At 40.9% G+C, this 13213-nt stretch overlaps 1 protein-coding gene across 1 annotated transcript; it reads left to right on the plus strand.

Annotated features, from left to right (window-relative positions):
* Positions 1-927: 927 nt before the first annotated feature.
* On the plus strand, positions 928-4281 carry LOC306941058 (vitelline membrane outer layer protein 1-like; the record flags this gene model as incomplete). The annotated part of the gene is made up of 3 exons (XM_079526363.1): positions 928-1101; positions 3612-3718; positions 3921-4281. 3 exons carry the CDS (start codon positions 928-930, stop codon positions 4216-4218), a joined length of 579 nt encoding a protein of 192 aa, XP_079382489.1. The 3' UTR covers positions 4219-4281.
* Positions 4282-13213: the final 8932 nt, after the last annotated feature.

Consider the following 13213-nt stretch of genomic DNA (forward strand, 5'->3'; position numbering starts at 1 on the left):
TGTAAATGTACTCTAGAACATGAAATGTGACTTGTATATATCCATTATCCAACAACAACTGGATAATGGATATCCATTATCCACACTATTGATCCATAATGTATAAATGATAGATAAGGGTTCAGGACAACGAGGCCTTTTCGTGGAGGGGTCAGAATGAAATTTGGACTTAGACTGTGTTTCGTCTGTGGTACTCAGATTGTAGTGAGACATTCATATAGAACCTGAAATGTAAATTATGAACATCCAACATGGACTGTGCAGCCCAAAACTTTGCCTATGGTATATGGCCAGGTACTCTCAACATAAACCCACACCCATTATGCCCAACAGGCTACATTAGCTAATCCAGTCTTAGCATGAGTTAGCTGCCTTCTCTTCCAACACTTCAAATGCTTAGAGCAAGCATAAACAACATGGCACCACACTTTATAATCAACTTCATAGATGTCACTTGTGCACTTCTCTCACCTGTAGAATGCAACCAAACAGAGAGATATCTGAGCTAACTTCCTGCTAAACAAGAAAGTAGCGTCAGACAGCAACTCATATGACCAACTCACTACTATTAAAGTCTACTAAACAAAAAGAGTGCAGATAATATTTCCACTGTGTTGAGCGTGCCTTTTCCTTGTTCCTTGTGTTGCACCACGCACGCGCACGCACGCACGCCACACACACACAGCTCACACACACAGCTATGTTGTGCCAAAAACTGGCCTTTGAGTTGAGCGCGCCTTTGCCTTGACACACACGCACAGGCACACGCACCCCCCCCCCCCCCCTCCCTCCCACACACACACACACACACACACAAAAAAACAGTGGTATTTCATTACTTTTCACTGGGAAAACGAGTCAGTCCACTACATGGCTTCTCTATATAAAGCCCCACATCGTTTCTGACTCCCAACTTATTCTACAGCCATGTTCCTGAACATCCATGTGGTGGTGGTGGTGGTGTTGGCTCTCTGCACACAGCAGCTGTCAGCCAGGAGATACTACCAAACGCTGAGGGTTGAAAACGGTGCCCGCTGGGGCTCCTGGGGCCCCCTGGAGATGTGTCCATTAGACTCTTACGCTGAGGGCTTCAGTATGCGGGTGAGACAATTTTCTTTGTAAAAAACGTAGGGTAAGTGATTTTGTTTGGTTAAAATAAGTGTTCTACATGTAGCTCTACACATGATATAGATTGTTCAGTCTAAAACAAACACTCTGACTCTATACCAATGATTACTATCAGAATATGATGCTTTCATCTTTAAAAAAATAAAAATAATAATAATAATAATAATTATATATAAAGAAGAAAAAAAAATATATATATATATATATATATATATATATATATTTTTTTTAATATATATCCATCAGGCAGAACAGGGGCATCATGAGGGGAGGGGGGCATCATGAGGGGAGGGGGGGGCATCCACCAATCTGGTGGATGGAACTGGTTGGACAACAAGTTAAACTTTAAACACCACATTGATGCCTTGGCAAAAAAGCTTAAGTTCACGCTGAGTTTCTTCTATAGAATGAAGTCCTGCTTTTCGAATGCTTCTCGCAAAAAGCTGGTTACAGGCCTCTTCCTGTCGCAGCTTGATTATGGCGATACTGTCTACCGCTTTGCTAGTTCCTCAACTCTGAGCAAACTTGACCCCCTGTTTCATGCTGCATTGAGGTTCATAACAAATTCCCCCTATAGGACTCATCACTGTACTCTGTATGCCCTAGTGGGTTGGTATTCCTTAACGTCTCGCAGGTTGCTACATTGGTATATTCTTATTTATAAAGCTATTCTTGGTAATCTCCCACGTTACATTGGTTCTAAATTTGAACTTGTCCAAAACTCTCTCAACCTCAGATCAAATGCTTGGTTACGCTATGTCGTGCCCCCAACTAAATCTGAGGCTGGAAAAAAAAGCATCGCTTATTTCGGACCCTGGTCTTGGAATGACCTACAGACCAGACTCAAACTGGCTGCTGTGATTCCCCTAGTGAGCTTTAAAAGGATTGCCATGGGCACACTTCCCATGAACTGCTCCTGCTTTGACGTATAGCAAATGTCTGCTTGCTTTTTAGTATACTAAGCAATGCTTAGTTTTTTATTTATTAGTCCTTATTGGTCGCGTTTAAACGTTCCTGTTCTCCCTTTGAGCTTCTTAGTATTGGGTACTGTATTTATGAGCATTGTATGTCTGTCATGTTTTTTTGTTGTTGTGTATTGTTTTGTTACTGGCAGAGCTGTATCACTTGTTTTGCCTCTTGTCTTGGCCAGTTCACACTTGTAAAAGAGACTTCAGTCTCAATGTGGTTTTTACTGGTTAAATAAAGGTTAAATAAAAAAAATAAAAACCAAGCAAAAAACAACAACACAGTGCTTTAGAACACAAGGGGGCCATGGTCATTTTTCAAGGGGGCATCACGAAAAATCCTGCCTAGGGCACCAAATTGCTCAGGGCCGGCACTCATGTGCCATATGTGATGTGAAGTCTTATTAATGACAACATTTCGTTTCTTTATTGATTATTTCATGTTGAGATATTAACTGCTACTTTATTGCACTGGGCGCAACCTTGATTAGAATTAATGCATTGCAGCATGTCATGCATGTGGCAAAGTGGATGTCAGATTCATATTATTCACAGCATCTATAGGCCAAATTGAAAGAAGGTTTTAGTCAAAACACAAAACGTTTTACATTGTGTTTGCATAAATGTCTGAATGCAACTCGATCGGCTAGTGGTCGCACTCTATAAGTATCCTTTCCGAGCCATGAGGCCCATGGGGCAGGAGCCTATCTCCTGTTTTTGTAGCGTGAGGCAGCTTGATGTACAAGTACACCCCCTGGACATGACGCTAGTATGTCGCAGGGACTTACCCCCAATCCAACCCTTGATGCTGAGTGTCAAGTAGGGAGGCACTGGGTCCCATTTTTAGAGTATTTGGTATGGCCAGGGATTGAACCCCGACCTCCCAGTCTCAGGGTGGACACTCTAACCACAAGGCCACTGAGCTGGTCGCACTCTATAGGGTATAGCTATTGAGGTTGTCAATGTTAGTCATTGTTCTGTCATTCCAACACTGTATTGGTCCCCAAAAGGATATCCTGAAATCTACTGTCCAAGTTGTTCAGCACACCTTCATGAACCCTATGGAAAGAACCCTAGTGATGTTGGTATACCCCATGGCCTTTCATCTACCACCAAAAAAAAGGAAAAAGCTGATAAACAGCTAAAAGACCTCGTAGACCTACTAGGCTGGGTGCTGGATCCAAAAATGCACACTGGTATGCTCCCATTTACAATGCAATCGGTAACGTTTAGACTCCAACATGGACGGGGACTTTTATTCTTGTCTAACCTTTCACCTACAACCATCATTATATCCAAAATGTCAAACTTTTCTTATTTTTTCCCCACAATCCATGTGGCACTTTGGTCAAACTGGGGAGCAGCATGGCCTCTATAGGAGCTGCTACAGGGTTTTTTTTAGACCCTAGTCTGTTTTATACTACTATTACTACTACTAATACTAATACTACTTCTAATAATATAATAATAATAATAATTATTATTATTATTTCTGCTTGTGTTGTTTATTGTATACAGGTGGAGTCCAGGCAGGGTGACGGTGATGACACTGCAGTGAACGGCATTCGCCTGACTTGTGTCAAAGATGGGAGACAGTACGGTACTGTGGACTCAAACGATGGATAGTGAGCATATGACACCTATAAATTCACACTTTACACAATATTCATTCATTATATTTTTACACATGGGAATAAATAAGACGTCGCTGTCGGCCACATTTGAACTTTATTTTGTCCGTAAATTAACGCAATACTACAGCGTCATACAAAAGTATCAGATCCACAAGTTTGAAACATAGTGTTTCTGTGTGTTTTTCTCTCCTAGCTGGGGTGACTGGAAATCCGCGATGTCGTGCAGATCCGGGGCGCTTACAAGGTTCAAGCTGAATGTGGAGGGCTCCCAGGGTAAGGGTGACGACACTGCCGTCAACAACATCGAGTTCGTATGCAGCGAAGGTGACATCATCGAAGGCTCTGGCATGCCGTGGGGGAGATGGGGAAGCTGGAGCCAAATGTGTCACAGTGGAGGAAGAATCTGTGGGATCCAGACACGGGTGGAGGGACCTCAAGGGCGTGGAGACGACACTGCTCTTAATGATGTGCGCTTTGTTTGCTGTCGTTAATAAAACAAAAAGGCTGTGCAAAATGTCCCATCCCCTCCTAATATATTAAACGTTTACCTTTGAGGGGTTCAAAGGTAAACTTTCAGTTTTGTGATATATGGGGACATTTAACACACTTTAAGCTAATGTGCATCACGGGGACATATAAATACACACACAAACAAACACACACACACATCTTAAAACATGCATCTTGGGGACTCCGTGCTAAATGTGCATCACGGGGACGTCTTCTGAAGTTTCAATTATTTTGCCTTCAAGCTTGCATAAATACACACACACACACACACACACACACATCTTAAAACATGCATATTGGGGACCCCGTGCTAATGTGCATCATGGGGACGTCTTCTGATGTTTCAATTATTCTGCCTATTATTACCATTTTCTTTAACATCACATCATTGCAGAGTCACTGGCTGCACTGCTACAGTGCTACACAGAAAGACAGCAGCTAAAGGAAGCTAATGCTACAACACTACAAACTGGACCAAACTCAACATATATACTTTATACAGTAGAAAGTCCTAACACAAAAACGAAATTGTATACCCACTCTGACTATTTTCACAGAAAATAATAGCAAAAAAAACGTTTCAGGAGCCCACATTGGATTACATTACATGAAATTACCACCAAACAACATCATCCTTATATCTGAAGCTAAACTGAAGCTAAGTATCTTAACTTCATCACAAAATTATTTGTGTTACAAAACAGTAGTTTTAAGGTCATTACTAACCTGAAAGTACAGGAAAAGCAATCCCTCTAACTGATCTAAACTGTCTTCAGCCCATGTGAGCCATTTGAGCTAACTTAGCTAACTGAGCTAGCTTAATAATCAGAGCTAATTCACAAAATGTTATGAGCTAACTTAGCTAACTGAGCTATCTTAATAATCAGAGCTAATTCACACAATGTTATGGTCAAATACTGGTTATAGTGATCTTTCAAATATCTGTGGTTGAGCACTGTTTTTATTAATTGTTCATTCAGAAAAAAATAGCTTACCTTGTGTTTTGCTTTTGCTTCCATCTTCACTGCCTTGTTCTGGAATCTCCTGTTCTGTTACACCTGTTAACACTCAATTTGATGGTATAATCCCTCCTTGTGGGGAACAGGGTGGGTGGGGCCACATAATGATGTGGGTGCGGCCACAAAAGTGTGTGTGAGTGCAATAGCAGCTAAAACCCTTAGGGGGAGATACTGAGCACCACTTACACACACACGATGATCAAAAAACGTCCCTTATGGGCCAAGGCTAAAAACCTCACAGGCACATATAAAGCATCTCCTGGGTTGGTTTTTTAACGGTTTCCCTCATGGGGACCTGCTTTTTTGTCCCCATACCGTAACTGGTCCCCATGACGTGACTGTGTAAACAGATTTGTGTCCCCACAAAGATATAAAAACCAGAGCACACACACACACACACACACACACAGAGAGAGAGAGAGAGAGAAATAATAGCTTCCTGTCCTGAGGAGGAGATATTGATTGAGGCCGGCTGCGTACAGAGTATCGATTTGCACATTTAGAGTTTGACTGGACCCGTGTCGGCCATTTGGCTGTCATTAGCAGCAAAATGGTTATAATTTATGACATAACCACGTCCCAGCAGACATCAAACAGACGGTTATGCCAATAGAGGAGACAGGAGGTCGAGTGTTTGATGATGCTATTCAGGTTTGTTCAATTCAAAATAGAATAACTAATGCAAGACACTGTAGAATGGGGAAGCACCCGGCTTGGATCGGATGCTATTTTTGTCATAACCATGTGATTTTGGATGTTAAAAAAATATCTGTAGTGTAAAAATTGCATATTCATGGAATATGGCTTCCTGGGCTCCCCAATCTGGTTTACAAGAGCATTGTAAAAGATAAAGACTCATTGGGCGCTTGAGTTTAAATATTTCATAAACTACAAAACATTTTCAAAGTAATAATCTCAAGCGTGCATGTGCATGTGCTAAGTGGATTTTTTAAATTGTGAATTAAGTTTCTCTGTGAAAGAAAGTTTGAAAGTTAAATATATATTTTTTTACAAAACATTTCAAAGTCAAAAGTTCAGGCCTGTGTGTCCTCAGTAAGCTGATTAATATTATTTTTTAATTGTGAATGGAGTGTCCAGATGAAAGTATGAAGAAGTTGTGAAATCCTCCATTGACTTCCTTTTTTAAAAGTAAAATATTTCTAAAACTACAAAACATTTCAAATATTCATGTACACCTGCAAAATTCCAAAGTAATCTGAATATGTCAAAGTTTAAACAGAGTTTCTAAGTGAAAGTGTGTAGGAGTAGTTATGTGCCAATGTTTTGAAGAGACGAAAAGGTTGCAGCGAGCCCACAATAAAAACTAGACTAAAATGTTAAGGAGGGACTAGTGGAGAAGAGATCCAGTAGACAAGTCATTGTCTCCACCAGGCCGAAGGCATGGGGAGAGAGTATGTTTTGCACTCCGTCCGTCCGTGTGTCCTTCCTTCCGTCCGTCCGTCCTTCCGTCCGTCCGTTATCAGCTAATCTCCGGTACCGTTGGCCCGATCCATGCCAAACTGTGCACACACACTCCATGGATGCCAACGATGAACCTCTGCCCCAAATATTCCTCAATGGCCTGTTATAGCGCCACCATGAGGCCGATTTAGGCAAAACACATTTCTGTAGATTACCCGTACACATTTTATCCATACATCACACAATTCGGTATACACTATCTACATAGTCATGTGATCAACACGGATTTGCACCATTTCCCATTTTCCATCCTGATTGGCTAATATTGGCTTCCAAAGCTCACATGAATGGTCCGTTTCGAACAAAATGCCACAAATCACAAAAACAGTGTGCAATTTCCGTGAAATTATACACGCACATTTCCACTAGGCCGAGGACGACATGCCACTCATTATTTTCCAAATCAGCCTCATGGTGGCGCTATAACAGGCCAGTTCCTGTTTTTAGCTATAACTGCATCAATCTGTATACAACTTATGTATGCGCACTCCCTAGAGGCCATGGAAAAACATTTTCCCTGCATCCCTCCACATCTGCCGGTTATAGCGCCACCATGAGGCCGATTTCTGCTAAACACATTGCTTATGTTAGTCGCACAGATTTCATCCAAATCTCTAAAATGAAGAAAATTGTTGCAAAAAACAAACATACAAAAAAACATGTTTATATTACTCCTAAACATTTTGCCAAACATCACACACAGTCCTATCCTCCTGGTGGAGACCTGTGCCCAGAAGGGCACTTTTTCTAGTTTTATTCTCAGTTGGCAACTGACTCAGTTGGCTCGGCTATTTTCAGTATGCAACTCTCAGTTGAACTGAGAGTTTCATACTGAAAATAGCCGATAGCCGATATCACAACACGTTGCAGTCAAAATCAACACTGCTTTGTTCCTGGCTTGGTGTGCTGTACTCACCACAATGATGCTCTGCATCGTATGCATAGAGATTCAAGGGATTTTTCACTTTCAAACATGTTTGGGGTCTACTGGCTGCTGTGAACACCCCAGACAGTTTTTACAGGTCAGCTCCATATATGGAGCCTGCGGGCAAGATCTCTGTCAAGAGCCCGGGCAGAGGCCTTTTGTGGCGGTTCTGGACAACCGTGGATCCGACCGACTCAACAACGGGCACTGCACTCCCTGTGGGGGTGTGGAACGTGTGTGTCGAATTTGAAGTCGTGGGATGAACGGTTCTCGAGTTACGTGCATTACAGACATACGTACAGAGACTTGGTGCATAGATAATAACTAGACCGGTGCCCTGCTGTAGAGCACTGAGTCATTACAGACATACGTACAGAGACTTGGTGCATAGATAATAACTAGACCGGTGCCCTGCTGTAGAGCACTGAGTCATTACAGACATACGTACAGAGACTTGGTGCATAGATAATAACTAGACCGGTGCCCTGCTGTAGAGCACTGAGTCATTACAGACATACGTACAGAGACTTGGTGCATAGATAATAACTAGACCGGTGCCCTGCTGTAGAGCACTGAGTCGGTAACCATGGAAGTTGGAGAACCATTGCATAGCCGGGTGGGGCTATGCAATACCCGTTGTACCCGTGTCAGAGTACCTGTTCCACCCATCTGTCTGGGTCTCTTTTATGGCCATACATGGAGATTTTTGTCCCTATGTTGTTTTGTGTCGGGTGTGCCCAAATATGGAGTGTTTGAAGTCGGTGCATTAGCTCAAGACCCAAAAGAGAAATTAAATGTTTGCCCGGGACCCAAACTAGTAAAAATAGCAGATCTACAAGCACACAATGTGTCACTTCGTGCCATGTTTTGAGCTTGCAGATCTGCTCTTTTCACTATTTCTTAAACTTTTTTTTTTAATTCATGGAAATGATTAGATTTTTTAAAATTGTATATTCATGAAATAACTTTAGAAAGAATGTTGGAATTGCTTTGAATTGATGAAAAGTGGTGACTTTCTTAGTTTGAACTTATTTTTTAATCTTTTGAAAAAAACAAAAAAAGGGGGACATTTGGTCCCAAACATGTGAAACAGTCAGTGCTGTATTGAATGACAGGGGGAAGTACTGTATATAGAGGAAAGTGCAAACAACAAACCTTCAAAGGAAACAAAGACGTCGAGGCACGTTTCAACATCCAATTTGCCATGTGGTTTCAACCACACTCACGCACAGTTTCATAGAAATCCAAACCTCAATAGTATACACAGGATGCAGGAGGAGAGCAGTTCGTTTTATGACGATTGCCTTGACATGCATGCACGTCAAGCTTTGCTTTATGACAAAAAGAACAGGATGCCAACTTTAGCTTTGTGCAGCCAAGTGGTAAAACAAAGAAATTAGTTAGTATAGTTAATCTTCCAGGTTTCTAGTTTTGCTTCCTCTCTACCTGACACTAATGTACTTTAAACATCGCATTAGAAAGTAGACAATGCTGTAGTTTTTCCAGTGTTGGATGAATCTGTGGCAATCCTTTAAGAACAATTTATTAGCGCAGTTGTTTTTATTTAGGTATCTAATAATAGTGCTGTAAACGTGTTGTAATGCTTTCTGGTGGCATAAAATAAGCATTTTCATTTCCTAATGACTCAATTACTTCCTGTCCGTGTTTGCATCGCAGTCAAGTCAAATGTACTTAAAAAAGCATTTTAAAAATAACAATGTAGCCTACTGTATGCAGAGCACCAAAGTGCAGCACATTATAGCTAATTAATACCAGGTAGCTAAAGTCACAAATGCAAGAAACTATAACATAAACAACAGGTCACAGTGAGAAAGGTGAAATTATAACATAAACAACAGGTCACAGTGAGAAAGGTGAAACTATAACATAAACAACAGGTCACAGTGAGAAGGGTGAAACTATAACATAAACAACAGGTCACAGTGAGAAAGGTGAAACTATAACATAAACAACAGGTCACAGTAAGAAAGGTGAAACTATAACATAAACAACAGGTCACAGTGAGAAAGGTGAAACTATAACATAAACAACAGGTCACAGTGAGAAAGGTGAAACTATAACATAAACAACAGGTCACAGTGAGAAAGGTGAAACTATAACATAAACAACAGGTCACAGTGAGAAAGGTGAAACTATAACATAAACAACAGGTCACAGTGAGAAGGTTTTGAGACGAGACTCAAAAGACTCAACAGAGGGTCACATGCATCTGATCAGGACGAATGCTGTTCCACACTCTAGGGCAGTGCCAGTGATTCTCAACCCCCAGGACGGTCCGCAAAGGGTTAATGTTCAACATTGTTTCCTACCTCAAGTGTACACAGTATATCCACATTTCTAGTGACAATTTAAGGACTTTTAATATACTACTGCATCAAAAGCAATCAACAAACTACACTATGAAACAATATGTGATATATTATCTTGGAAAGAGGCAATAATTTTGAAAATAGCTGATCTACATGTTGTGAGGCGTTGTGAGCTTGTAGATTTGCTATTTTTGGTAAATATTTCCCCTAGAATAGTGATGCTGGGGTTCAAGTGGTTAAACGCCATGCAGGTATAAAAGTTATTTTCAATCTGTCCTAATGGACAGAGATATTCTCTCCAGTTTTCCTCGTGATATACTGTATCTTAGGGGGAAAGTACCTGTTCCACCCATCTGTCTGGGTCCCTTTTATGGCCATATATGGAGATTTTTGTCCCTATGGAGTTTTGTGTCGGGCGTGCCCAACACAGGGTTAATGTGGGCGTGCCCAACACAGGGTTAATGTGTTTGAAGTTGGTGCATTAGCTCAAGACCCAAAAGAGAAATTAAATGTTTGCCCGGGACCCAAACTAGTAGAAATAGCAGATCTACAAGCACACAATGTGTCACTTCGCGCCATGTTTTGAGCTTGCAGATCTGCAAACAAAAAAAGGGGGACATTACATATATTTGACATCAATGTAAGTAAATGCAATTCAGGGGTGCTGTGGATGAAAAGGTTATTTACAGCGGATGTTTGAGAACCACTGCTTTAGTTGGCTGTAACTTAACAGTAACACACACATGCGCACAAGCACATAATATGCATGCATTCACACATTGTTTGTTTTAAACATGGTATTGCTTATGTTTTATTTCATTTTCTTTTAACTTTGTTACTTGGTGTTGGTTCTTCACAATGGGCAGTTGTGAGGGTTGTGTTGTGATCATGAAGCTACAGTACAATTGTGGTTACGTGTACCTCTAGCTTCCGTTAGTGTAGCCTATACTCATTGTGGTTGATGTTTAGAAAGGAGGTGTGTGTGTGTGTGTGTGTGTGTGTGTGTGTGTGTGTGTGTGTGTGTGTGTGTGTGTGTGTGTGTGTGTGTGTGTGTGTGTGTGTGTGTGTGTGTGTGTGTGTGTGTGTGTGTGTGTGCGTGTGTGCGTGCGTGCGTGCAATCGTGCGTGCGTTATTTTCATTGGTGCAGAGTGATCTGTATAAAAGTCCTGTCTACATTAAGGGCAGTGAGGATACAGTATATCTAGCGGCGTGTTGTGAAGAGGTCAAATACCTGCAAGAAGTCATAAAGGTACAAATGGCTGTAGCTAGGCATTCAGAAAACATTAAGCTCCAAGATGAAGAGAATGACACCACCATTACTGCAAGAATTAATGTGGAAATGTCTGAAGAAGGACATTATGAACGCCTTGACCTCCAAAAGATAGACGATGCACTATATGAAGATCTTCGGACCAAGACCAAGAAGGACAAAGATCTACAGAAGATACAGTCTGGTAAGATTACTGAGACAAAAAGTACCCCCCCCCCCCTCCAACCACCACCAAACCCCCACAAATATATACTTTTTATCCATTTAAGCAAAAGCTTCAAAGATTTCAACTCATCTTACTTTTTCCATTTTGCAAAATGATGCATATCCTCGCTGTGAGCCACTTCAGGAAGATATTTTTGAGACGTTTATAAATTGCCAAGCATGGCTCGCACAGCAGAAGCATTTCGCACAGCAACAATTGTCAGTCTACAAACAATGCGTCTGCAACAAATTGAGAGGTTGTAGTAGATGGGCTAAATATTTTTGTTTATTATTATTATTATTATTGTTATTATTTGTATTATTATTATTATTATTATTTATTTATTTATTTTTGTAAAGATTAGAGCATTTGAAGTGGTCAAAAGAGTTGTTGTGAGATTTTATATTTGCTTTAATCCAGTTTACATTTTAAATGTTTAACAGGACTTAGACTCTTATCCTGTTTTTGTCTAACAGGAAGGCCTGTCATAGTTGTTGCTGTGTGTCTGGGGATGATGTGTCTTATGCTGCTGGGTGTGATCATAGCCCAGAATATGCACTGTGAGTATTACATGTACCTAAACTACCACATCACTCACTCAGGGATTTCTAGCTGTTAACTATAAAGACCACCACAGTAATAATCCAAACATTGATGTGACTTCTCTTTTTAACCTAATTCTCAGTTTCCTTTTCTCTCTTTTTTTTGTGTATTACTGTGCATCTGTAAAGTATGATAAAGGAAGTGGTGGTTTTAAGAAATTAGTTTTTGTCCTTTGTAGGCAATAACAGCCAGACCCCTGAGAGAAACATGACCGACTACAACAACCTGACCCTGGAGTTTACCCAACTGAAACATGAAGCAATCCACCTGAAGTGTCAGATAGCAGGTAAGACAATTAAAAAATAAAAAAAAATCAGTATTACCCGTATTTCTTCTAAGATCATTGTACTTCCTACACCCACACTTTCTGAAATGAACAATAAGGCCAATACATGGCTAGCACTTTCAATATCAAATGACACTGATCAAGTATTGCTTCCTTAACCTCGTGCCATCTGGACAAAGATACAGAACCTTGCCATTTTTGTAGGAGTTTTGTTCCCTCAGCGGCATTAAACAAACTGCCCCGCCGATAGGATGGTTCTGTATAGCAGGGGTTCTCAACCCGTGGGTCGCGACCCCTCGGGGGGTCGCCAAATTATTTTAGGGGGTCCCCAAATTATTTTCGAAAAAAAAGAAAAAAAAAGGGTTCTTTTAATTAAAAAAAAATCACGATTTTTCAAAAATAGCAGACCTACAAGCTCGTAGCGCGCCACTCGGTGGCGCGCTATGAGCTTGTAGATCTGCTATTTTTCAATAGCTAAATTATAACAATGCTTAAAACACCAAAAGGGGTTCCCGCCCAAAATGGTTTAAGGTTATTGTAGCAGTCAATTTATATTGGGGGTCGGGAGGGGGCGGGGTGAGGGTCCCGAGACATTGCCAAAGCATTTCCGGGGGTCCCCGGCCAAAAACGTTGAGAACCCCTGCTGTATAGTGTATACTGTGGGGACCTCATGTTTTTGTATTGTCTTGGTGTTATGTGCTCTGTGTTGTTTTTGATGTGGGTGTTTGAACAGACTGTGAAGACGAATATCCTTCGGGACAATAAAGATTATTATTATGTGTTACAGTAGAATTGATCATCAGTACATTGAAAATCCATCAGTAAATGTCTTGTTTGATGTTTTTAGAGTTGTCAT

Source organism: Electrona antarctica (assembly GCF_951216825.1).
Source record: "Electrona antarctica genome assembly, chromosome: 17".
In the NCBI taxonomy this organism is placed as follows: Eukaryota; Metazoa; Chordata; class Actinopteri; order Myctophiformes; family Myctophidae; genus Electrona; species Electrona antarctica.